This window comes from Motacilla alba, chromosome Z, assembly GCF_015832195.1.
Source record: "Motacilla alba alba isolate MOTALB_02 chromosome Z, Motacilla_alba_V1.0_pri, whole genome shotgun sequence".
NCBI lineage: Eukaryota > Metazoa > Chordata > Aves > Passeriformes > Motacillidae > Motacilla > Motacilla alba.
Genome location: NC_052046.1, coordinates 2552998 through 2580144, shown reverse-complemented (window position 1 = coordinate 2580144; position 27147 = coordinate 2552998). Strand labels below are relative to the sequence as shown.

The 27147-nt window shown below is 44.0% G+C and overlaps 1 protein-coding gene across 2 annotated transcripts in view; it reads right to left on the bottom strand.

Annotated features, from left to right (window-relative positions):
• The window catches only part of LOXHD1 (lipoxygenase homology domains 1), a 148403-nt gene that overhangs the window by 29503 nt on the left and 91753 nt on the right, over nucleotides 1–27147 (bottom strand). The window contains exons 29-36 of one of the 2 annotated variants that reach the window (XM_038125710.1): nucleotides 24634–24796; nucleotides 21786–21940; nucleotides 20810–21019; nucleotides 18621–18744; nucleotides 14938–15146; nucleotides 10141–10326; nucleotides 6652–6779; nucleotides 2616–2733 (exon numbers count right to left, since the gene is read on the bottom strand). In XM_038125710.1, the coding sequence (XP_037981638.1) occupies nucleotides 2616–2733; nucleotides 6652–6779; nucleotides 10141–10326; nucleotides 14938–15146; nucleotides 18621–18744; nucleotides 20810–21019; nucleotides 21786–21940; nucleotides 24634–24796 (1293 nt within the window). Of the gene's footprint in view, nucleotides 1–2615; nucleotides 2734–6651; nucleotides 6780–10140; nucleotides 10327–14937; nucleotides 15147–18620; nucleotides 18745–20809; nucleotides 21020–21785; nucleotides 21941–24633; nucleotides 24797–27147 lie in introns of those variants that run through there. The other variant, XM_038125709.1, reaches the window with a different exon arrangement.

Sequence of the window (27147 nt, the reverse complement as noted above, 5' to 3'; positions counted from 1 at the left end):
CATTATGCAGTCTTAATATGCACTTTTGACAGAAATGGAAATGGGCTCCGATCAGTTTTCATGTCACACCAGGCTACGTAAGTTTTTAAGGCTGGAATACAAATCAGAGAACAAAAATCTTTCCTTCCCTCTTCCAGAACACTTCTGTAAGCCACCCTCTGCCTGGGAATGCAAATGCTGTGTTTATCTTTGCAGGGAAGGTGGGAAAGAAAACCAATAAATACAGTTATCTACGTAACACTGGAGTTAAAAATCCTCTGTGATGTGCTTATCTTTAAAAAAAAAAAATAAATAAAAAGAAACTATAGGCATCATTTCTGTAAGCTTCTAAAACCATAGAATTATAAAAGATGGTTTGGCTTGGAAGCAACCTTAAGGATCTTCGAGTTCAACCCCTGCCATGGGCAGGATACCTTCCACTATCCCAGGTTGCTCCAAGTCTGGTCTTGGACACTGCCAGGGATCCAGGGACAGCCACAGCTTCTCTGGGCACCCTGGGCCAGGGCCTGCTCACCCTCACAGCCAAGAGTTTCTTCCTAATATCTAATCCTAATCTCTCCTCTTTTAGTATAAAACCCTTGCCCCTCATTCTGTCACTACCTGCCCATGTAAATGAATTCTGTTCCTCACTTTTACAAGCCCTCTGTTAAGTCTGTCCTCCAGACCTGTTCTTGTTGCATGGTCCCCCGTGGCTTCTGTAGAGCTGGAAGGTGGCTCTTACCCTGCTGGATAGGTCCAAATGAGAGTCCTCTGTGCCCACCTGGGAAATCTTTGCTTTTGGTAGGACAGTCCAGCAGGCTGAGGCTTTGGAATGCCTGGACAGACAAGGCAACAGGAAGGTGGGGAGGCTCACCTAAAGATGCAGCCATCTCTTGCCTTTGTGCTGCTGCTGATTCATGACTGCAAGACTTGGAATGTCTGTGGATGAATAAGCTTTATTTGATTTCATTTTATATGAATATGATTTATAAAACTCAGGGGAAAGCATGTGAGAAATTACAAAGGGAGTTTGACCAAGACATCTGAATCAAATCAGACAACAGATTGAATTATTCCTTAGGCATAAAGAGAAAAACTGTGTATCTGTGGCATCAATTCTAAAGATATGTGCTGGAGGTCTAATCCTTTGAGGAGCTGCAGAAGCATCATCATAAAATCATAGAATGTTAAGGGTTGGAAGTGACCCTAAAACTCATCCAGTCCCACCCCCTGCCATGGGCAGGGACACCTTCCACTATCCCAGGGTGCTCCAAGCTCTGTTCAACCTGGCTTTGAACAATTCTAGGGCTAGGGCAGCCACAATCTCCCTGGGCAACCTGTGCCAGTATTTCGCCACCCTCACAGTAAATAATTTATTTCTAATGTCCAGTCTGAATTCCTCCTCTTTCAGTTCCCTTCCTTCCCCAGCTGCTGAGAAAAAAATTAGAAATGGAAATGTTGAAGTAAAAATGGTACTGCAGCACAGAAATTCTTCTGAAAGTGAAGTCCATCACTTCACTGCAAACTGGTGGCTATGTAGGGTCAATGTTTAGAAACACATTATCTATGTGAAAAAGACTGCAGTAAATCAGTCAAAAAAAGGATAAAGGACCCAATTAAAAAATCATGCAGTGCTCATAACTGACCGTGGTTAAGCTACGAGGTCTTAAACTGTTCTCATGAAAAGGTCAAGATACAGAAACCCAGCAGGATGCTGACTCCAGGGAAAGCATGGTAAAGGAAAATGGCAGAGTTGTGTTTCTCCATTAATGACATCTGATGGTCTGCAATCAGCACATCGTTCCCCCTCTGTCTTACAAATATAACTACAAGGACCCACAGCAAGCAAACTACTTTTGACTGCCCAGACAGAGGTGATCCTTACAAGGAGTTGATGGTTTGACAGCAAAGATAAAGTCAAGCCCTGTACTTTTGTGCAAGGAAGGACATCACATCAGTTTGCATGCTCCATTCAAAATACAAGATAAAAAAGACACCTCATTTGTATGGACAAGAAAAGAAATAAATGTGTGTGCTAGAGGAGAAGGAAAGAGGGGAGATGGGATGATCCAGCGGGATGGATTATTTGGAAATTTCCACCCAGCCCAGGGTGTCTCTGTCTGGCAGACAAACACCCACTCTCCCAAAGATTCAGATTCCTACATGGCAGAGATCTGCAGGGGCTGAGGGTACAATCCAGGGACCAGAAAATATTGCAGGTGTCCTGGTGACAAACCAAGGCTTGTACAGAAGAGAGTGAGCAGAATCTGTGGTGAAACCACAGAATCAATTATGTTGGAAAAAATGTCCAATATGATCATGTCCACCCGTTAACCCAGCACCACAGTGATCATTGTAAAACCACAGCCCACAAATATGCCACACCCACAAGCCTTTTGAACCCTTCCAGACATGATGATTCCACCACAAAAAAAGCTATAAAAGACAGGTTTTCCCTCTGCTCTCTTCTTTCGTGACTCAACTCCTGCTGGGAAAAAAAGTGAGAAAACAAACAGAAAAAAAAAATGTAGAAAATTAATGAAAACGAGTCCCTTGGTGCCTTTCTCATCTTTGCCAGGGGCTGAGAGGTCCAGGACAGGCAGCCTGTGAGAGACCCGTGATGCCAAGAGCGTTACCCTTTCCATGAACCAGTGCGGGCGCGTTCCTTTCCCGTCCGTCCGGATCCTCATCTTCCTGAGGGGCGCGACGTCGGCAATCTCCATAATGAAACTGTCCTCCTGGCCCCGCTCAAACCTGCAGGGATTGGAAGACCAAGGAGGTTTTCCTGCTGCTTTACAGACTCTCTGCATCTCTGTCCCGTGCCGCAGCCCTGGTCGTGCCAACAGCCTCAAATCAAAAGTTTATGAGTGTTCTTTATTGGACTTGAGCTTTCCTGTGCTGTAATCACCAGCTACTCTGCTGTTGGCAAGACACTTTGGTGCAGATTTGACAGGGATTCCTCCTTCCCTGGAAAACACAGCCCACCTGGAGCTGCTCCAGGCAGCCTGTAGCATACATTACTGTTCTGTTTGTAACCAGAACAATAGCGGCTCACAGTCAGGCTTCTGAACATCGCCTCCCTCCTGGCAGCTGCCCACTTGCCTGTCCTTGGCCAGTTCCAGCTAGAAGGCAAAATAATTTTGCCTCATCTCCTTCCCCTGAGGCTCAGCACAAAGCTTTGTGTTTTGTGGAGAGAGGCAGTTGCTGCAGCTCAGCTAAATGCGGCACCGGGCTTGGAGCCCAATGCCCAAGTTTAGTAAGCGCAGGCAAATTGTGTTAGAATGGAGACAAAGCCAACCTGATGAAATTGGGGGATTTGGATTTGCAAACTGTCTCTGCCTCTGGTAAGAACCAGGGTGGGTTTGTGTAAGCTTGCGTGAAAGACCTTCCCTGGTGCGTGGCTGCTGTGTACAGGCACAGGGATGTGCAGGAGCTGCTCATCCATAGCAATCAGCAGGAAGCAGGAGAAGGGGAAAAACAGCTAACATGTGCTTCCCAAAGAAGATTACATTGGCTAGGACTGCACCTTCCCTCCCTCCTGGCATCACTGGTGTTGGGAGGAAAGCCTTGCTTCAGTGGAAGTGCTGCCTCAGGCTCAATATTACTCTGTTCTAAACAAGTGTATCTTCCTGTTTGCTCCCTCAAATACGTGGGAACCTGCTGTGGTCTTGGAATTGGAAATCTAATCCTTGCTAAGGAGAATGGCAGCCAAATCCAGGAGGTCTACCAAGCACATGGTGACCACTGTGCTGTTGAGGTTTCTCCTTCACGCAAACTTCTCCTTTTGGGGGAATTTCCTGAGTGTGCTGAGAGGTTTGGGAAGTGCCCTGCAAACTGTGGGCACTACCATAACAGAAACAATCCATAATGATGATATCTCTTTCCTGGCAATGCACACGGCCTCCCATAGCTGTGCAGTGCCAGAATGTGGAGAAAAAACCCATTTTCTTTACCAACCTCTGTTCAGATTACCCCCTGCAGGATGAATGTCATTATATTCACACCATTATCTGAGCATGCATAGCTGCAGATGTTAGTAATAGGGGTTGGCTCGAGCCTCTCAGTTTTCATCCAGGCATTGCTTCCTCTGCACTCCCAGAGGCATTTGGACAGGGCATTTTGGTCCCAGTCCATTTCTAGTTATTAAGGGTTATGTTTGCTCTTTGAAAAACTCCCTTTTCTTTTTATTTGTCTTTCTCTGGTACCGGATACTGAGGCAGGCTGTCTCACTGTGAGAAATAGAATGTTCTTTTGTCCCTGGACTGGATTGATTTCCACATCTATTTAACAAAAAGGTGTGACCCTTCCAGTCTGAATTATCCTGTGATCCTATGATCAGTTTTTATTACAATCACTATTACCTACAAAGCTTCATAGAAATCTCTCACTCTGAGGCTTTCTAGGCTGCGCAACTCTAAGCTAAAATGTCTGCTACCAAAATAAAACATCCTTTATCTTCACCAAATGCCTTGTTTGAAGTTTGTAACACTGACACTCATCTGCTTCTTCCAAGAGGGAAGTACTAGAGGGAAGTGATTACCAAAGTGACAAACTGGGTGACCCAGAAGCTCTTTGCTATCCCTAATTTATATGAAGATGAACATAAACCTGAAAAAAACCCAAAATTGAGAAGGGAAGAAGTAGCCAGACAAGCTGACTGCTGCTATTCCCTTTTCAGGACACTGAACCATTTATCTACAGGATTTCATTAAGCTTTCCTACCCATGCCTGCCCTTATAAATATTTCCATTGCCCAGGGGCCTTGGCAATAAGTGTAATGTAGCAAAAATTGCCTTAAATCTGTGGCAGGTTAGACAGACAGCTCTTCGTAATACACTAAGCTGCTGTGAGTGAATTGGCACTGGATGGCCCCAATAAAGATGAAGTGCCTTTTACCATTTGGTTGCAGCAGCTCTCACCCATCCCTGGTCTGCTGGTGCAAGGGCTGGAGAGATTTCCATGTGGAAAAGAGCCAGGAAAGCCTGTGCTGTTAACAGCTGGATGAAGACTGGTGGCAGTGGTGCGGAGGCAGACAGGATGTGAATTTGGGGACATGAATGTCCTCTGCAGAGGGTGCTAATGAGATGACAAGAGCTCTGTACAGCTGGAGGTGTGATACAGAGCACCTCCAGCTAGCAGAGATGTGCCAGCCGAATAGTACAGCATCCTGGGGATATTAGCATAATAAGAGTTGTGCCTTACACTTCCTTTTCTTTGCACAGCCCCAGTGATTTTTCAACACCTTTCACAGCTCCTCTACTGTCAGATGATAACCCAAGCAACTAATAACACAGAGACTTTTCTATTCTCCTGTATTGCATTTTCATACTCTTATATCAGAGATTGTCCACCCCACCTGTGTAGACAAATGGGATATGTTTTTAGAGGCCACAAAGTTTAGGGGTATGACTTGCCCCAGATGCAGCAAATCTATGCATGCACCTGAAGGACTGGAGCTGTCTTGATCCCCTTTAGAGATTTTTGGTTGACACACCCAGATGTGAAATCGGCTTAATTTCTGACTCCAAACATCAGTGGTCCATTTTCCTCCCCACTAGGACTGAGTGTCAGGATTAAATGAGTGAAAGATGGCTAGTTTGGGCTTGCCCAGGGTCTTGTAAGAGGGGTGCCACTGATGGCCACCCTTGCTGGTAAGGCAGGGGCATTGCCCCACATGTTGGATGTTCCTCTGTGATGGGGAGCAGCAAGCCCCAAGAGCTGTGGTTTTCTGCATGACTCAGCTCTGTTTCTCACAGATATTTTAGTCAGCAGCACCTCTGCTGCATTTTTTTCACAACAGACAAGGCTCGTGCTTGTTACTAACTAGACGCATGAAGCGCTCAATCTTAGCTATGTTTGTCCAGACACCCACTCTGCTACAACAGCTTCAAGTGAAACATTCCCTGAGCAAACACCTCTCTGCAAGGTGCACCTTATCCTCTCAGTTATCCATCATTCCCTCAGCAAGCTGAGCTTAAAGCATGTGGCCAAAAGCTCCCACCTTTCTGATGCTCTGTAGATGCCTTGCTGAATAAGATCAGAGCTAGTCAATTGATTAAATTTAAGCATGATGTTGCTAAAAGATGGTTAATTCTTGAGCATGCCAAAGCTTTCTGTACTAGGGAAGGTGCTAGGAAGGAACAAAAAAGCATTAGGAACTGGATGAGTGGTGGCATGTGTGGGTTTTTCAGCTTATGGAAGTGCTGGCATCAGGCTAGGGTTATAGTGTTTGTTAGCTGTTTCTGCCGAAGAAAACATGAGGTTCATCATTTTTAGTAAAATCAGAGCATTCATGTAGCATTCTGTGTCACCACCCATCCATTTCCTGGTGCTCTGCTGGGCGATGTTCACAGTTCTTCTTGGAGACCATGCAGGATTTCATACTTTTGTTTAAGACGCTTATCTCTAAAGCCACTGAGGAAAAGGTTAAACAAAACTTGCACAAATGACAAAGGGTGTTTTCCCTGGCTATACAGTGCTCTCCTTTCCTTTGCTTTGCTAAAAATCTGACAGAAATACCTACAAAGGGCCCGGGTCTGAATTTATAATGTCAATGGGAGTAAATGTTCATGCTTCGGTGGGAGCATGATCAAAGCTCTGAGTGCATCTTGACTCTACACTAAAATCTGTCGTCACTCCACTTGTAACCAACAAAAATGACAGCTACAGTACCTGTCCCCATTTTTTTCCAGCAGCATCTCCTCAGTGTTCCCATTGGATCCGAAGACAGTCATGAAAATATTGGCATCGGTACCGCCGCCTTCGGTGTCTCCAGTCACAACCGTGACTTCGTAGAGGATCTGGTGAGGGTTGGAAGCAATCAGAAGGCCTCATTTAAACAGCTGTCCTTAACCCAAGCTAAACAGGGCTGATGCCTCAGGTTTTAGTTTTTATATTTTTCAGATTCTGTACTGCTTTAGTGTGTGGGTCTGAGCTTCATATGAGGGGATGGTGAGCCCTCTTCACAGAGCAGGGAGACAAAACAATTCCTTCTCTAGCTGGGGACCAAGGACAAATGATCCAAATCTCAGGCCTAAGAGCACAAACAATGTGGACTGAAGAGAGAAAAGCAAGAAGGATGGGACTTCATAACTTAAAGCTGTAACTGGACAATTAACTCCAACATGCAAATGGACCAGAACTTATAAAAGTGAGAGACCCTGTGACTGGTTGTCCATTTTGTGACCATTTTGGGTTCATCTTGGGTTTAGCCCTGGCCAGGCTCTTGTGCTCCCCAAAGTGTTTCCACTGAGGCCTCCCAATAAATACCTACTTTATTCTTTAGCTCTGTCTAGTCTCTGTTCTAGGTCACAAGGTGTCAGGGCAGCAGGCTTCCCTGGAGATCTCCTTCCTTGACAGAAAAGGGTCCAACACAGATTTTTGGTTCTTCTCCACACCAATGTTTCCACAGGCAAAGTTAGGCATCAAAACTTACTACAGGACTTTCCATCTATGACCTTTCCTACAGATTTGATCAGCCTCAAAAGAGACACATTTATCGTGACAATATCTGAATTACAGAATGACTGGATGTATTGGGTTGAAAGGGACGTTTAAAGCTCATCCTGTTCTACCCTCTGCCATGGGAAAGGACACCTTCCACAATCCCAGGTTGATCCAAGCCCTGCCCAACCTGGCCTGGGACACTTTCAGGGATCCAGGGGCAGCCACAGCTTCTGGGCCAGGGCCTCATCACCCTCAGTGTAAAAAAGTCTTCATTTTATCTAATCCTAGTCAACCTTCCCTCAGATTAAACCCATTATCCCTTGTCCTGTTGCAACACCAGTGATGAAGATCTCTTAAGCTGCTTCTTCAGAGGAGTCACAACCATCACATCAATAGCTGGGTCTCCAACCCTCTGCTATCAGTGTCTCTGCCTGGTCGCCTCCAGCACTCCAGCTCTGTTCTGCACCAGAGTCTTGCTAATTTAAAAAAAGAGTCTCCCAGAAGAACAATTGTTTCTTTTTTTTTGGCTGCAAAATGTTTCCCTCAAAGTTCAGTGTTTATCTGGGCAATGTTTATTCCAATATCACTAATAATTTGGAGGTTTATACACCATAACACTCCTTGTGGTACAAAAATTCAGCCATCCTGCTCTCCAAGGGGACACTCACTGCTGCATCAGCTGCAGAGTCCTCCCAGATCTTGTGTGCACTGAAGGTATGCCAGCTTGTGAAAGGATGTTTTTTATGGTTTTCACCTTACTAGCCTGATTTTGTTCTTTTCTCCTGACCTGGGAACAATAAGACTCTGAATAAATATGTCAAAAATGTGCAAATCCCAGTGGCCATCAGGGATTTTAAGACTTCTAGATCACTTAGATGCTTTCAAGATCATAGCTATGGTACCAAGGCTTCTTTGAGATGTGGAAGAATATCAAGAAACAGCTCACAGAAACATATTTTAAATAGTGCACTGCTAGGCTAGTTTTATTGGCCTGAATTTTGGCTGCCACATAAATAAACAGTGCAAAGGAATAACATAATAAAAAAAAATTACCCATTTGTTTGAACCTGAGTGACCTGTTGATCACATATTCATCCACACGTATTTTAAATCTTAGCAATGCATCCTATCTTTTTACAGGAAGGAGAACGACTCTTTTACTACTGCATTGAAAACTTCTAATGACTGTGGTGGACATTGAGTAATTTCTCCAACTATGGGAAAGCAAATACTCAATTTAAAGCAAAAGGAGGGAATATCAAGCCAAGAAGAAAATTAAGTTGAAATGGGTATGTATGGCTGTAAAAAAGCCAAGCAGGAAAGAAAATAGAAAAGTATTAATCTTCCCAATGATGCTAAACACATCAGTTGTCTTTGAACTCTAAAATGCCTGTAAGACTCAGTTTCTAACTACAGCTATTAACGAGAGAACAGTCCCAAATTCCCTCAACTCGGAGACTGATCAGAAAGTCAATTCGCACTTCTGTTTTCATGTCCCAGGCATCTTCCCAGATTTCCTTCAAGTCTCCCATCAAGTTTCTGGCCCAACATCACAGGGAAAAAATTGTAGCTAGCTGTGTCTGTTTTTGGTGTGCTTATGAAAATAAATATTCAGGATTGTGCTGTTAAAGGAAGACTGAACATAAGTCTTCATTAAGATCTACTTCAATCTATGGGCAAACCATCAGCTCACCAACAGGGGCTTGGAAACCTCATCCAGGAGATTAAACGACAGATGGGGAATTTTTATGAGATTGGTTTTAACCTTGGCATTAAGTCTGAGGAAGGTTTTTATACCCTCTTAGGTCAATTCCACCACTGAAATCTGCATTGATTTGGTGAATCCTTCACAAATGCTAAAAAAGTTATCAATTTTTTGCGTGTCTGGGGAACAAGATAGATTTCAGGAATATATCTTTAGCTTGGGGATCAAGAGCAGCATAAAGAAAATATAATGTACTATGAAAGTGCAACCTGACTGTAAACAGAAGCACATCTATAGAGATTTTAAATTGCCACACAGGTATTTAAACACAGTGTTATTGTCACATTCATCCAGACTGTTATTTCTGCTGCAAATCTTACACCCAAGATCAGCATAGCTCAGCTTTCCAATTTGTACTTGTTTGAAATATGGTATAGCAGATACTACTTCAAAATTCATATATTTGAATGAAAAAATGGTAGAATTTTATTCATCACTGATTCAACTTTAATTAATTATTCTCACCAAAGATCAGGCTTACAAATGTTTTCATGTTTCAACAACTTCCAGTAATTATTAATTTCCCTATCCCCTATTAAAAAATTTGGTATGTAGCCGCATCATGGAGAGATTAAAACATTAGGATATTTCCACTGCTCTAATCTGATGAGTTAGAAGTAATCCTTCACCTTGAATCTGCTCCCACTCTAGGGGTACCAGGTGATTCAGTGCGTGACAAGATGAGGACAGGCTGCTGAACTGTGCCCTACCTGCTCTGCTCTCCCACTGTGCCATGGCTGCATCCAGCCAGCCTCACTAAACAGTGCCCTAAACAGATGTGATCCTAAACCAAGCCTAAAGATTTTGCTAATAAAATAACATAGGGAAGGAAAGCAAAGGGAAGGCTCAAGCCACTTGCAAAAGTCCAAGCATGAGAGCTGCTGACACATGAGCTGTGCCAGCAGAGCTCCCTGCAGCAGCTAAAGGCACAAAGGGAGCCTGGTGCCTACCTTGATGCCAATGTTAACACATTCTGCATCCAGGATGTTGAGGATCCGTGAAGTGAGCCCGTCACCTTTGTCTCTGGCCAGCCAGCACTTGCAGACAAAGTTGTACATGACACCTTTGGTGGGCACGAGGATGCTGAGCTCTTCCATCAGCCAGCAGCTCTCAGGGGTAGCGCCATCGTGGCCCACCTGTGAGGGCCAGAGAGAAAACACCTCCTGGGGAAAGGGGATTTCTCTGTGTGGGGGTGATTCACCTGGCAATGAAGGACTCAGAGTCTGTGTACAAACTATTCCTGATGGGAACGGAGGGAACGCTGAAATTGTGCCTTTGCCATGGGCAAGGGAGCTCAGGTCATCAGCTGCTGTGCATGAGGGAAGGCCAGTCTCAGAAAAAAGCAAGATAGACTGGACTGACTGACATGGAAACATGTCCAGTCTCTTGTCACTCTGCTCCTGCACCATTGACCTCTATATGCTCATTTTCACTTGGCAGCAGACACATTTCTCCACCTTTACAAGCCTTTCCACTTCTGTCACTACACTTGGAAGTGATTATTCAAAGCTTTATAGCCAAGAGGAAAGATGCTCAGCGAACACCCACATGTATTATTACAAGCGCTTCCCTCACAAATCCACATATAAGTGAACTAAATGTATGAGGCTGTATCTCTGCTTCCCATCCCCTTAGACTGCAAATGCTCTGTCTTTGTACAGGAGACAACAGATGGAGCTTACATCTGTAGCTGGTTGATTTTCAAGGACCACCTCCTCCAGCCTCAAGAATGATCTGTCCTGGAGACCAGGAAGTCACATAAGGGTGGCCACAAGCCTGCATGGATGAACAAGGAGCTCCTGAAATGATTTAAGTGGAAAGAGGAAGAATACTAGAGGTGGCAGCAGGGGCAGAGATCCTGCAGAAATACAGAATGAGTTAATTACGAAAGCCAGAGCCCACTTGGAACTGAATCTGCCAAAAACCAGAGTTCCTGCAGGTATATCAGCAGCAAAACAGTGTTGACAGTGTAAATTTCTCCAAGAACCTACATGGTCCCTCTTAAAGAAGATGGGGAATCCAACCTGGGGCAGACTTGGAAGCAAAATTATGTATCCAAGTTAATGTATCAACCTTGGTCAGTCATTCCAATAAGCTACCTGTCCATAAAAGACCTACCTGCACTTCATTATTTTCAGAGATAATGCTGTTTCTGTTGTTTCTATGAAAATGAGGTCCTTAATCCAAAAACCTCACTGGGTTTTGTTTTTAAATCATTAGGATATTTGGGAGGCTTGGAAAGCAATTTTTAATAACAGATTCATCTAGGGTGATATATCTGTGGTATCTATTTTTTTCCCAAAAACAAGTGATCTTTTCTGTCTGACGGTCTCAGCCATCACTGCTATTAGGAGTATTATTGCTGTACTAATGTCTGTGCAGCTGCAGAAAATTAGAGCTAACCACCAGGGAAATTCAAGTCTACAATGGACGCATTAATCCTTGGATTCTTGGGGTGTGAGGTGAATGGGAATATAACACTTGCCTTCCCATTCCCTCTCTGCCAGCTTGGCTGAGCATCTCCAAGCCCAAAGTCAGAGTCTTTGTGGAGCTCTGCTGCAGGATGGCATGGATGTGGTAGTGGGGAAAGTTCAGGGCCGTGGTTCTGCTGTGACAAAGCAGCTGGAGGGAAAGTCCTAATGAGCCTAATAAAATTTGCTGTCTCTTTGGGTTCATTGCACACCCACACCTGCTCACATCATAGAGTCATAAAGGACTTTAAAGCACATCTCATTCTAACCCTGCTGCCATGGGCAAGGACACCTTGTACTATTCCAGGCTGCTCCAAGCCCCATCCAGCCTGGCCGTGGACACTTCCATGGATGGGATATCCACCTTTGCACAACTTCCTTGTGCAAAGTTTCTTTACAAGACAGTGCTAGCTGCCATATTTTCACAGCAAACTTCAACTTCTTTGGTATCAGTGGCAGGCAGAAGGAAACAACCTGTGCATCCAGCTGCCTCAGAGAACCTGTGCACTAACAGCTTTCCAAGGACCTCAAGAACAATGTGAATTCTGGGGCAAATTCAACTTGTGTCAGCCAAGTCTTCCCTGTGGCTGGACTTCAGGAGCAGAGTACCAGGATTTGACTTTCAATTTTAGGCAAATCTTTAGGCAGACCATGCCAATAAAGTGAATAATGCCAAGCCACGGCCACACCAGCAGCGTAGCCTGGATGTGCATATCAATATCACAGCAAGTGGTTTGGGCTGAGATGTTTGAGCTAAATTAGAATGACCGAATTTCAAAGGCAGGTATATCCTTACTTGGGCTGTTTGAAAACCTTTATACCTTGTTCCTCCTGTCCTTGAGGGACTGCACATCACTGAGACTGCGATTCACAGTTTATGCTGGGCAGCTCAGGATCACATGGAAACTGAGCACAGAGGCAGAGGGAAAATCTGAGAGAATACTTGTGGAAAGAAGTTTCAGGGAATACTAGAGAAGCTGAGGGTCAGGTCCCTAGTCACTGAAGGACTGGACTTGCATTTGCAATGTTTGGGTGTCCTTGATCTTCCTCTTTGTTCATGATGGAGAAAGGCTCTGAACCAGAAGAGGTTTATGAAAACAAACCAATGCAGGACTCTTCTAGACAGACCTGCGTCTCTCTGCAGCAGCAACAGTCTAGGAACAGAGATACTTTCATTCATTAGGAGAAGAAATATTCAAAATTACTTTGAAAACACAGTATAAAGTGTCTACACTGAATAACTTGTGTTATTTGTTTTCATGCCAGTGTGTCTACTAAAGTCCACCAGTAGTAAATATTATATATGTAGGCTTACAAGACAGGAATAAATGTGCCCCTTTCAAATTACTCTGTGTTCCACTGTTTCTGCTCTCAGTGGAGTGTATTTGTAGCAGGTGCATAATACCAAACTAGAAGTAGAATCACGCTGCAAATCTCACCGCCCTGCTGAATGGTGCAGTCTGCTGCCTGGGTTATACAGAGGGCTCCTGGAAACTTAATCCTCATACTATGCTATTTTCACATGGTAACTCACATTCAGAACTTTTCACCTTCTACACAAACAGACAAATGCCAAATCCAAGAACAAACTGTTCCTCACTTTTCCCCAAGTAGATAACTAGCAATTTTCTGCAATGTCCCCGAACACTGCAATTTTCTAGAAGGAAAATGCGGACTGATGCCATGGCAACCACGGCAGACTAGCACATCAGTGTCATTGTCGGGACACGGGTCCAAAAGAAGGGACCTTCCAAGCTGAGGGCACTGCATGGAGGAAGGCAGAAGGCCAGGAGCAGGTGGTTCCTTCAGCTGCGGGCTGGGGAGTTACAGACCAGAAGGGAAAAGGGAGCCAGGGGTGAGGCAGCAGACTGGTGAGATCACTGAGTACAGGGGTGAAAGGGTGCAGAGGAACATCACCAGCCTGAAAGATATATGTTATTTCTTTTTCTAGCTCTCTACATTTTATTTGCAACCTTTTATCTTCTTTCCCATTTTTATTCCTTTTCAAATTAATTTTTGCCTTGCTTCTGCCTATTTCAAAATGTCTTCTCCTACTTCTATTTTCTACCCATTCCCTACCCTATTCACTGTATCTTTTCCAGCGTCCCTTTCTTCAGGCTGCTCTTCCTGTCTCTCTGATCCTGAGGGGTGAAATGCTTATTTTCCTGCCTTTCTGTCCCACTCCTTGGCTGTTTCCCTGTGTGCAAAATCTGGAAGAGAAGGATTGATACACTTGCTTCACCATAAAAAAGTTTGACCTCAAGATGGGCCAGACAGAAAGTGCCACTGATACACATAAGAACTGGGAGTGCATTAAGAAAATGGGTTGATAATAAACTCAAATCTGATGCAGAGATTTCTCAGGATGTCAGAATTCATTGCTTGAGTGAAAGGTAGTGTGAGGGACAGTCCCTCAGCTGCAACAGCAGGACATTCAGATGCAAAGATTTTCTTATTAGTTAGGATTTATCTTTCTTTCTGGTCTCTTTCCAATTATACAGGTACGTGCATCAACAGATTGGATTACTTCCACAAAGGAATGTGGTAAAACCAAAACTAAATAGGCTCCTAGAGTCCTCAGGTGCTGTGGGTTTCAGTACTTGAGGGGCTGGAGAAAGCTTTAAGGAGGTGGAACTGCGATATGAAACGAGAATGATGTACACAAACACTCTGGAATATTCATGCAAAGTTTAAGCCCAGTGATGGAAAGTCTATGCAAATTGTGTCTCCCTGAGCCATAACAGAAAAAATGGTTCCTGTACCGAAATCTATTTGAGCACATTACTTACAAATTATGATTAATTTTCTTCTCTAAGTCTGTGTCCTCCAAGCTGTGAAAACAATTTTCCTGTTTAGCTAGGAAATTATACAAGACGTGTTTCTCACAATTTATGAAACTCTATTGGAAGTAGTGAAAAAAATCAGCTAGGAAAAAGACCGATGAAGAACTGCATCCTGGGAAGCTTCACTGCATCTGGCAATAGCAGGGATTGAGTAAGAAAAAGCAGTGCCAGGGATGGGACAAAACTGGGACATGTTATACCTTCTTTACAATTCACAATTATCTTCTGCTTCACGAGGATCCTGGTTTTATGCAAAGCAAAGCATACTTATTTACAGGTTCAGAGGCATGCAAAATCTCATCAGCAAAGTCTTGTTTACATTCCTTTTAGACCCAAGAGCCTTTCCTCCACTGCTAAGAATACCAGAACCACGTGCTTTATTTGGCCACATATTTCATACGCCTCCAGCGCTCGCGCTGCGTTCACAACATACCTCCACTTTTTTGATCTCCCCAACATCTAGGCCCCAAACTGAAAATTTCTCCACAGAGCCATCTGCAAATTCATCCTTTCCTTCTGGGAGATCCAGCCACAGCCTCTCGGTCTGCACCTTCTGCGGGCCCATGATGATGATGAACACACGGCTGTCGGTGCTGGAGTCGAACTCGGTGCCTGTTGTGACGGTGATGTGGTACGGGATCACTGCGGCACAGAGAGAGGTTTGTTCATCAGAAAACCCACACGCATATGCACTTGTACGAGACTCGAGAAAACCAGGGGCTCATCCCATCAGGGGGAGCAGCTGTGCGTGCCAAATAGGTTCACATCCCATTGAATTCATTTGGAGAAGTGATAACACCACGCTTTGTTGGGCTACAAGTGTGCTTTGGAGACCACTTTCCCACAGCACGCTTGGGACTGAATTCTGCAAGGGTTAATTTCCCCAGACAACCCTACTGGCTTCAGGGAGGTTATAAGTCCAGATTTCTCCCTAATGCATGACAGAGCAGCAGAAGGCTTGGATCCTTATTGACACCAAGAGACCTTCCTGAAGATGAGTCTGAGCACCTAAATCTTAAACAGGCTATTAGGCCAAAGTGATCTTACACTCCCTTTCAATAAAGACAAATAAATCTGTGCTGACTCCAAGGTAAGCCATCTCTGACTAAATGTCCCAGAACAACCACAAATGCTCTCCTTTGTGCCTCATTCAAGGATTGCTGTGATCTATGGGGCAGCTTGGGGCTTCAGCATCCCTGTACAAATCCAGACAGAAGAGAACAATCCTTGTATTAAAGGTAAGTCACTCAATAATTCTGTGCATTGCATAATCATTTTGGTTAGGGGAAAAACCTTCAGGGCAGGGCTTGGTAAAAGAGGAGGTGGTTTTTCTGTGGTTTTCAGAAATTTCAGTTCAGCTGTTAAAAGGGAGGAAGTGCCAGACTGCTTTTCAAGGGCTTTCCAAAAGCTCATTTGGGTAAGCCGAGCAGGCGGTGCAGAATTGGTCGCTGAATACTCGTTTGATTTCTCAGAACATTTGTGCAGGGCTTTTCAAACAGTTCTGACAAGACTCAGAGCTCTGAAACTTGCTTCGTCACAGACTTGAAGCAGCCTGGCTTCATCATCGCTTTTCTGATTAAAAATAAAAAAAGTTTGTAAGTTGACAAAAAAAACTTGGCTGGTTTTCGAATTACCCAAGATTGACATCTAATTTTGCTTTATGATGACTAACAGCATTTTTGAGGTGGGGTTTGTACTAGAAATTCACATCATACTCAGAATAGTTGTGCAACATCAGAGAAAGCATAAATCCATGCTGATCAAATCTGTCCTTACCTCTGGACAGAGCAGAACCCGTTTCTGAGTTCTGATTCAGAAGATTCGTTCAGCCCCAGTCTGAGGATTTTATGTACCAACATAAAATGAGATGATGATAAAGCAAGATTTATTCTCCCATTTATGGTATAATTTACATTCCGGTGGGTATATCAGCACAATGATGCATTTAGCAGGAAAAGGGTTTAGTTGTAGTCAAGGCAGATTTTTTAAGAATATATTGAGGGGTCATATTTAGGACATATCCAGACTTTTAAATAAAGTATATTTTGAATAGGGGCATTTTCTTCCATACAGGTTTTGTCCTGTTCTGTGACAGAATAGGTTCAGAGAACTACCAGCATTTCTAGCTGATCCTTAAGCCAAGGTACTTGAAACACCTATAAAAAAGAAATGAGAATTTCGAGTAACTATAATTCCCCACTTTAAATAATGGATTCAGAGATACAGACTAGCTTACTATCAGAGAGCAGGAAACATCCTTTGCTGCTCTTTCCTCTGAAAACTGGAAAATGAATCCTTAAATTAGTTTGTCTTCCCTCCCTGTTGTTTCCCTCTTTATCTGGGACTCATATTTCCCTTTTGTCAAACACAGGAGAAAGCAAAACCTGTGGCAAGTGGCCACAGCAGGACACCCCAGGTCCTCAAGCCCATCTCCCCTTGTCCTTGAGTGCCAGCACAGGGTTCAGGTTGCTCAAGGCCACGTGTTCCCCTCTCAGGAGCATGGGCTTCCTTAGGGATCTATCCATGCCATCTCCGGGGCTGCCTTCCAGCACCGGAGAAGGTTCTCAGTTTCCCAGTTGAGATTTCAGCATCATCCTAGCCAAGAGGACCTTTCCCTGAGCTCCATCCTCACATCCTCCACCTCCTGCCCCTCAAAGGCATTTGCCAGTTTGATCTCAGCACAGTCAGGACTGGGCTGAGTGACAAAAGTCACTCCCTTTTCCAGACAACTCCCAGTACCACTTCCTGAGTGAACCAGCTGAGCTGGCTTTTTATCCCGCTGGGAAGGTGGCTGCCTGGCTCACCCAGTCCATCTTATCTGACATTCCTTCAGGAAATCTGACATTCCTTCAGGAAGCAGTTTCCTTAATGAGGCCATGTCACTGAGCAGAGATAGTGGTGATGACAAGCTCCAGGACTCAGGGAAAAAAGACCACCCCGGCCCCACAATGGGGATGATGGGAACTGCTCTCCTAGCTCTGCTGTAGAGGAGTTCTCCTGGGAAATGACGGGATTTCACCCATTCTTTGTGAAACTGCATGGAATGCCAACGTGGCAGATGTTATCCATTGTCACAGTGCAGAAGTAATATCAGAAGGAACATGGAAATCACTTATTGTTTTATTTGAACACAATGTGGGATTACAAAAGAAGGGCTGCTCCAAGACACATGGGTTGCAGGCCAGGTTTAGCAATGTGCAGCATTAAATCAGCTTCCAAGTGAAAGGTGTGGGATGAGAAACCCAGATATCACACCTCAAGCTACTGGGCATCAGAGAAGCTGCAAACCATCAGAGGAGCTGTGACCACCTCTGGGCTCTGTGTGAGTCCCCCTGGGGAACTATCTTTAACTCCTAAGGAAAATGACATAATTTTCACTTCCTTTACCATGGAAGTTTACGATAAATTTAATCATTTTGCACTTGTTGTGGATTAAAAGCACATAGACAGACAGTAACTGTGATGCAGCTGCTGCTCAGTTAGTCAATACAACACAGTACTGTACTCATAAGTCTAAAATCTTAATCTAAACCTGAAAGGCCTCATGTAGGATATCAAAGAACTGTAGTTTCAATTTGGCTCGTAAGTCATTGTCCTGGAACACAGAAGTAGTCATAAAAAGGGTATATAAATCATAGAATCATAGAAAAGCAATGTTGGAAGGGTCCTTAAAGTTCGTCTCATTCCAACCCCCTGCCATGGGCAGGGACATCCTCCACTAGACCCAAACAACAGCTGCTGTGATGCACACTACATGTGATAAGGAAAAAGAAACATAACAAGTTCTAAAAATAAATCACATTCAAATTCAACTTAAGTAATATTTCATCTTGGAATACCATCTCGATTAAATCAAAGAAACAGTTTGGAAACACTGGATTTTCTGTGAACTTCATGACTTATCCCACTGTTCAGGTCAGAGAGCTGCAGGAAAAGCAGCAAATACAGAAACACAAGCCCTGATCCAGCCTTTCGCAAAGCAGTCACAGCACAAGGAAAGAGAAATAATTGTTCTCTCTCTCCCTGCTCTTCAGTAGGATGCACGAAGCCTCTTAAGCACTGAAAGCCAAGAGCAAATGGATGCATGCAACCAAACACTCAGGCATGACCACTCACGTGAGCCTTCCTCTGCTGCCTTGACCAAGCTGGATTTTTTGGGTTCCTTCGGGTTGGCATTGCTGTCTTGGCTGGACCCACTGAGAGAGGAGCCATCCAGGCTGTTCCGCTCGCCATCGTAGCTCTGGGTGTGGCACGTTTGGGAGAGGAATGAGGCTGAGTGCTCCTGGTGTTAGCTGTTCCCATGTGCCTCCAAGAACAACATGAGAAGAAATGCCTCTAGTCCCCCCAGGTACCTCTTTGGTCCATGTAACTCGAATAAATGTGACTTGTATTGTACTGGTGGTCTTTAATTTACTTCACTGGTAACCCTGGCAGGCCGTTTTGGATGTGTGTTACATTAAAAGAAAATATAATAGACACAAGCGGTTTGTGAGTTGTGACCTTTTCTGTGCTACCTGTCTGAAATTGTCTGAGATTGAAATTCAGCTCAATGGAGCAGTGCCAGAGCTCATAGAATCATAGAAGGAAGCTTAAAGGTCATCTTGTTCCAGCCCCCCATGGGCAGGGACACCTTCCACTGTCCCAGGTTGCTCCAAGCCCTGTCAACCTGACCTTGGACACTGCCAGGGATCCAGGGACAGCCACAGCTGCTCTGGGAATCCTCAGGGCCTGCCCACCCTCTCAGGGAAGAATTTTTTCCTAATATGAAATCTAAACCTACTCTCTTTCAATCTGAACCCATACCCCTCGTGTCCCACCATTCCCGGCCCTTTTATATTGTCTCTCTCCATTTTTCTTGTCAGCTCTCTTCAGGTACTGGAAAGCCATATTTAGGTCACCCCTAAGCTGCCTCTTCTCAGCCTGAACAGTCCCAATTCTCTTAGCAGAGCTGCTCCAGCCCTCTGATCACATTGGTGCCTCCTCTGGATTCACTCCAGCAGCTCCACGTCCTTGTGCTGTTGGAGCAGGGCTGGGGCAGCTCTGCAGGTGGGCTCTCACCTGAGCCCAGGGCCAGAGGGGCACAATCCCCCCTGCCCTGCTGCCCACGCTGGGGGCTCAGCCCAGGGCAGGCGGGTTCAGGCTGGGGCAGGTCCAGCTCTCCCCCACAGCACCCCCAGCTCCTTCTCCCAGGGCTGCTCATTAGGGGCAGGTCAATGTCACAAGAGGCAGAGCGCTGCAGACCTGAGTGATGTGAAACACTGGTTGTGTTTGAAGAGTTACTAACAATGCATTTGGTGTCATTGTCCAATGAATGCGAGGCTTTTGTCAAATAATAAATGTGAGGCTAATGTCAAATAATTATTTGATAGTGTGAGGCTCACTGTCAAATAATTTAAAAAAAAATGGAGTGATTAGTTTTACCTCATTATGAATTGATATAAGCAACAGGGTAAGCCTGTCTACAGGCACTGATAGGGTTGTGTGCTGCAGTTTTATGAGGCAGCATATGGCAACACTCATCCATGGTGTAACTCCTCTTACATCCACTCTGCTGCATCCAGGATGAGCCCAGGACCATTCCATTGATGATCACTTTAGTGGTAACTGTCACTTAAAGCGTCTCTGTACTTTGCAGAGTGGACTCCTTAAATAAAATGAACTAATAATCAGCTGCTTATTATGTCTCACTGTATATAAGTAAGAGGAGTCTATTAATCTTGTTTGCTAATTTTAATTAGAGCATGTACCTCGAATTCCAATTAGCTGCACTAGGCCGATAAGCAATAGAGAGTGTGAAATAGAAAGGACACTTCACTAAAAAACATTTGGTGCTTTGACGGGTAGCAAAGAGACCTGGCTTTTATGTCAGGCAGTGGTGGAACAGGGATCTGAAAAGAAATAAACACCCAGTCCAAGTGATGATGAAGTCAAAGGACCCACTACTCTGGTTGGAGGACTTTGAATAGTGGGACCCACTAATAACCTGCTTTGTGGGCACAGCAAGGACAGCAGCAGGGAAATGCTGTGTCAGCAAGCCAGTGAACTCTCATCTGAAGGGTTCCACTTACACTCCTTGATCTTTCTGCTGAAATTGCAAATTACAGAGCTAGTGATAATGGGCTGAGAGTGGCCTTATTTTCAGCTCTGGTCTGAAAACCAGAAATTCATTTTGGATAAGCCAAAATTAATTTGGATAAGCCAAAAGCCCTCTGAGTCCCTAATGAACTGCCTTGGACTTCCACCAGATATTCAAGAATTTTATTTTTATGAGTAGCAGTGGAATCTGCTTCGAGCCATAACTGTACCTGTTCATAAAGTGTCCGCTCTATCTTTTTGTCCTCTTTCTTTTTAGAGAGCCAGCGCTCGCACAGGAAAACGAACGACTCCTCTGTGGTTTCATCCAGGATCTCCACTTTTTCCAGAAACCAGTCAGGACTTAACATGCTATTGTCATGGCGAATCTTGATCTTGTATAAAATGCCAAGGTCCACAGCCTGTATTGTGAACGTGTCCTCCTGCAGGGTGTTCAAGAGCAGTGGATTCTGTTAACAAACTCTCAACAGATCATCTACTGGAAAAAGGCAAAAAAAGGGAGGCTACAGAACACATATGTTTAAATTCCATATTGCTGGATGGCATTTGGCTAAAAGCTTTGCAGAAGTCTATGGAGGCATATCTGTAAGCTAAAACTGTTCTTCAGGGAAATGTTTTAAAGCCTGCTTCTGCTAGGAGGGGAGCTGCAAGAAACACCACTTTTACAACCAGTTAGAATATTGAAATCCTGGGAGATTTTTTCCTAATCCAGTTAGATTTGCATGAACAATCCTGGTAAGTCAATTCTTGCCACCATTTTATCCAAGTGACCCATGGGATGACCACAGAACATCACTTTTGATGTTACTTTGCCAGATACAGCTGAAGTTTAGGTCCCGTCAATTTAACAAGTTTTGTGGTGAATTCCAACATGTACTGTGCACATGCAAGTCAGTTGCACAGGGACTGTGGGAATCTGCAGCTCACAGCTCAAGCCAGTTTCCATGACCAAGCTCATAATTTGTCCATCAGTGACTTCATAGGAACATCTGCCTGTTTGCTGCAGTGCCTGTCAGCAGTAATACCCAGCTGACAATCCATACAAAGCATTTTAAGAGATAATGAATGTGGTAAATGGAATCAATCAATTCATCCCTCATAGGAAAACTCAGCCTATAAAGGCAGTCATTGACTTGACAGATTAAAGACTGAGAAATGGAAAGTGTCATTAACCCTTCACGTTTGTACCTGTCCTCTTTCGAACTTGTTGAAGTTTGTTTCGGATTTGCTGAGTTTTCTCTCTCCCATGTCCCCCATGTCTCCGTAGATATTTAGGAAGACATTAGCATCTGTCCCAGCACCGTAGATATCCCCAGTGAACACGCTGATCTTGTACGTGTGAACTGCAGAAAGAAAAAGAGATGATTTCTGGTCAGATGAAATATTAAGATCCTTGTTAGATGTTGAATTTACCTAAGATAATGTTCCCCGGGTTTTCTGCTCGGCACTTGTAGAGGTCTTAAATCCCATATGGTTTTTCTTTGAGTAAGACTGGAGAATCCCTGGGCTGACATTCGCTGACTTTCCTCCATCTAATCAATGCCTGTGTGTTGCTTTGATCACACAGCTCATGGTTGAAAATGCAAAGAATCCTTGTGGTCATTATGGGGATGGGAAGTCAATAGAGGTGAGGGAACTCAGCACCTTTTCATACAGGGGCTCGAGGGGCATAGATCTGAGAACAAGTCATTCAGTGCTGTGAATCCTTAATACTCCATCTTCCATAAACAAAGACTGGGAATTCAGATGTGCAATTACTACAAGAGTTAATGGCATGTATCTCCACAAATTCCCCATACAGACAGAGAACAGGTTTCTGGGTCCTTTTGCTGAGAGAGTATTTAATTAAGGAAGGGCTGGAGCTGTGCTGTTTAAGTACCCTTTCTCTTTAGCTTGCTCAATGATGAGACAATAAAACCTCATCAAGCCCTTAGCAATGTGCTTTACTAAACCCGTTAAATACTCCTATTTTTATTTTGCTACTCTTCTCCCAATTATATGGGGAAAACAAACAGTTACTGAAAGCATCATCTCCAGGAAAACAGTGAGGGTCTATACAAGTCTCTGATTACCCTGGTGGCATATGAGCCATGGAGAATGCTTCCCTGCAAATCCCAGGGCAATGCAAATGAGCAAGAGGCACAAAGTCTTAGTTAGGATTCTGTGTACGTTAACAGTGTTGAAGAAAATTGCTATATTGTCTTTTTCTTCTTTCACAGTAAGGCAGACCCTATTCTGCTTTGTCATCCATGAAAGATTTCCATTGATTTCTCTGAGAAATGGATCAGAGTCATCACCTGAGAACATCTACCAGGACTATGTGCAGTGCTGGATTTTCTGGTTTGCCTCCTCACATATGTCCTACAGAGTTACAGCTCCACATTTGAGAGGCAGCTGCTACTTTAGTAATGAAGAAAGCAATGAATATTGTCTAATTAGTCAATACATTCCTCCTTGGCCTTTGCTTGCTAGTTCTAGAGACCTTGAGGGCTAAAACACAGCATATTATTAAAAAAAGATGATCCTCAGAATACCACAAGCTGATTTTCCATCAGTGTCATTTACACCGTATCACTGCCCAAGATGTATGAGGACTCACAGACATGCAGAAGATTTAATCCTTGTCCCAGATATTTCATATCTAAAGCAGAAGTTATCAAACTTAGCCCTAGCTCCATGCCAGAAGAAACTTTCAATAATCCAAACATTCTATTCCGTAGATTGTAAAACTTGTTTTAAGGCTTTGCCTTCAGAAGGAAAAGTGAGACACACGGGTTAATTAACAAATGGTAACTGATCCAAGGTAAAGCAACAGAAATTAACAAGTTAAGGAAAATGTCATGCAGGCATCCAGATATCATAGAATCGTTGAATCATCAATTTGTTTGGATTGGAAGAGACCTTTAAAGGCCACCTTGTCCAACCCACCTGCCATGGGTAGTGACGCCCTCCACTAGACCAGGTTTATCAGAGCCTCATCCAACCTGAGCTCAATTGTTTCCAGGAATGGGTCATTCACCACTACTCTGGGCCCCCCTTGCCAGAGTTTTACCACTTAGTTATTGATTTTAAAATTGTCTTTGCCTCTGCAGGAAAAGAAATCTCCCATAAGCTACCAGGGAGGAGGACAACAGTCTTCCTTCCAGCAAGGCACCTCTTCCCTTGGCAATGGAAAACAATCCACATTAATTCCACCCTAACAATGTTCTACAGTAAAGGCAAGCCAGACTCTGAAAGGAAAAAACCAGTTAAGAGAACTTATTTTCTCAGTTGAATCATCTTGTTTCCAGATGCAAGAGCCAAGAATGAAAATGGCAGCTGAATTCCTTTTCTCTGCTCAGGATGAGGAAGTTCACGACCTCTCTCAAGGACATAATGAGCTCTGGGTGAGAAAAGGAGATTTTTTTTTTCTAGAAGAAAAAGAGGTACAAGCAGCTGGCCATATGGAGAAGCAATGACTTAGGGGTGAAATTTCAGTTCTTTTTCATTTTCTTCAGCTACCAGTAATGCCAAACACTGAACGTCACCATTTTGTAAGATGAACTCAGAACTGAATAAGAATTTTTTCTCCTCCTGGGAGGCACTTTAATGAGGTGAAGGTGGCTGCAATGACCGAGGTTTTAAAGGCTATGCATGTGCACCTGAAGGGCAGCAGGCAAAACAACTTCGGGAGGAAAGAGGAACATTAATTAGACTCATAGGATAGGAAAGGAAGAGGCAGAGTGCACAGGACAGGTGGGCAAATGAGCAAAGAGGTTAACACAGCCTGGAAGACAAGATGTAAGCATTTTGTTAAGCATTAGAAGAGATATGGAAACTATAGGTGTGGAAGGGTGTCTGTGACAGGTTCTTAAAAGCCCCAGAGGGAAATAATGATGTTATTGCACAGAAGTGCTCCAGGCATGAGAGAGACAGAGAACAGGAAGGGAAAGAGAAGGGAACAGTTGTACCAGCATGGCACTGCACCACACATCCAAAAGTTTTCCTTCAAAAAAATCAGACAAATCATCCATAGCTACTTCTAGGATTATATTACCTTCTAAAGGGTCTTCAACTTCTTCCTCTATCTGCTTGAGTGTCCCATCCTTCATGAGCTTTTCAGTAAAAATATCAGATGGCACCAGTTCTCTGACAGTCTCGCCATCATCTTCAGACTTTGCAAGCCATCTTTCACACGGAAATGTGACAGTTTCTGAGCCCTGGAGTAAACATGAGAGAGGAAGTATCTTCAAAACAACATGAACACCCGTTAGCATTTCCCCTTTGAAAACACTCCGACATGCAGGCAAGGATTTTCAATTCATGTATGTGTGCATGTGTGTGACGAGGCAGACCTAAAATAGTACACAGAAATGTATTTCCTCCAGAAAGAGGACATCTGAGGGCTCTCAGAAGAAGCACTGAGAATGCAGAAGAAAACAGGATTCCCAGTGGGTGTGTGAGAGTGGCTGCATGATCCAGCAGATCTCTGCCCTTCCCAGTACTAAAACTTGTAAATTCCTAACCAGGACTGCACCATTCCTGCTGAAGCTGTGCTTTGCTGGGACTCTGCAATTCCTCTTCAACCCTTACTCAGGAAGCATTGTCTTTGAAGCCAGTGAGGCTTTTTCTTTTTTTTTTTTTTTTTCCTGAGCTCAATACTTTGTGATTTCGCCTATAATTTGGTGACTCAAGCTGGGTTCCAGGCATTTCCCATACATGCAATAAGAGGAAAAAAAATAATGATTAAATTTTTGATCTTTTGTTTTGACTTCACTTTGGTGGAAACAAATATGATTTATATCATCAAACAGATAAAAACAATAGAACATGTGTTTTCCACTTGGTAAACAAAATTAATCCCAGACTATTCATTAAGAAGAGACTCCCATAAGGCCTCCAAGATGGTAAGATGCAGGCAGCCTTTCTGCTGGGCACCCCAGGCTATGACTCCATGAAGAGAGGAGCATGAGCCACCATGCAAGACACAGAGGCCACAAGTCTGAACAGAAGAAAACAACATAAGGAAGTTAGTTTTAATCTCACAGTAAGTAAATACAGAAAAAAAAGGGCCCTTGCTTTACTGACAAGTTCATAATTTATCTTTTACCCTTCACAGGGACTTCCTGCTCTTTCCAGCATACTGTGTGGCATCACTTTCACATATTACACACTAATGGAGGTTAACAGAATCCCAGAGGGGGTTTTGGGGCTGGAGGGGATGTTAAAGATCATCTGGTTCCAAGGCCCCTGCCATACGGAGGGACACCTTTCACTATCCCAGGGTGCTCCAAGCACTGTCCAGCCTGGCCTTGGACACTCCCAGGGATCCAGGGGCAGCCGCAGCTGCTCTGAGAAACCTGTGCCAGGGCCTGCCCACCCTCACAGTCAAGAATTTCTTTCTAATACCTAATACCCTGCCCTCTGTCAATCTGAAGTCATTCCCCCTTGTCCTGTCTCTCCATCCCTTGTCCAAAATCCCTCTCCAGCTTTCTTGTAGACACTCTTTATGAATAATTTCCACCTTAATTACTCTGCTGTGATTACTTACCAAGCCAATACGGGGCCCTTTCTTCACTACTTTTTCTATTTAAATATTAAATATTAATACAATGTAAGGGAAGGGAATAGATCTCACTGTAGCAATCTTGAACATTGTTGTGACTCTGTATTACAGCCTGGAACTGCAGATCCTGCCCTCCCTGACACCATCACTGGGGAAAAACAGCTTGTGCACCCAAGAGCAGATGTGCACTCTGATCACAGCCAACCTGGAAAGAACAGGTCACAGTGTCACCACCCAAATATCCCAGGGAAGATGGTCTGTGGGAGCAGAGCCCCTCCAAGGGGTTTGTGTGGCTGCGTGCTTTGAGTCTGCAGCAGAATCACACTTTTTGAGTACTCACAGCCCAAATCTTCTGCTGCTAATGAAAGACCATTTCTCCTCCCCTCTGCTGCTCCCCGCAGCGCTGCTGTTTAACCCCAGACAGAGATGTTTAAGTCCAGGAGGAGGCTTGGAGCATGGCATACAAAATGGTGTCAAAGAAAACTGGCAGCACTTCAGGTGATTTCACATCTTTTACTTTCAAGCGTTATTTGTGCTATACAAGCAGAATACAGAACCTAATAATTCCTGCCTCCTCATTTCTGTGCTGGCTGTCTGACCACTTAACCTGTATTATCTCACTGTACGCCAAGCTGATGAACAGTGCTTATCTCCACACCTGCAGGCTGGGAAGAGAGGGCTTTCCAGAACGATGCTTCAGTGCTGAAACTCTCTCCTCCTGACAGAGATCCCACTTCAGTCACATTTCTCACTGAAGCTTTCAACAGCTCCTGAACATTCATACTGCTGGCTGTATGGGCCATTGATGCAAACACTGTTTATTTGGTAACAAGATACCTAGGGACTAGAGTGACAGCACAGTGGGGCATAATGTGCACTTACTGCAAGAGTTAATTGTCTCATTATTGATAATCACCATGCCATTCCCACGTTTTTTATTGGGGTTTCCCTGTTAGTGATTGTATTAATATTTAAATGATGTAAAGTGCCCTGGTTTATATTACC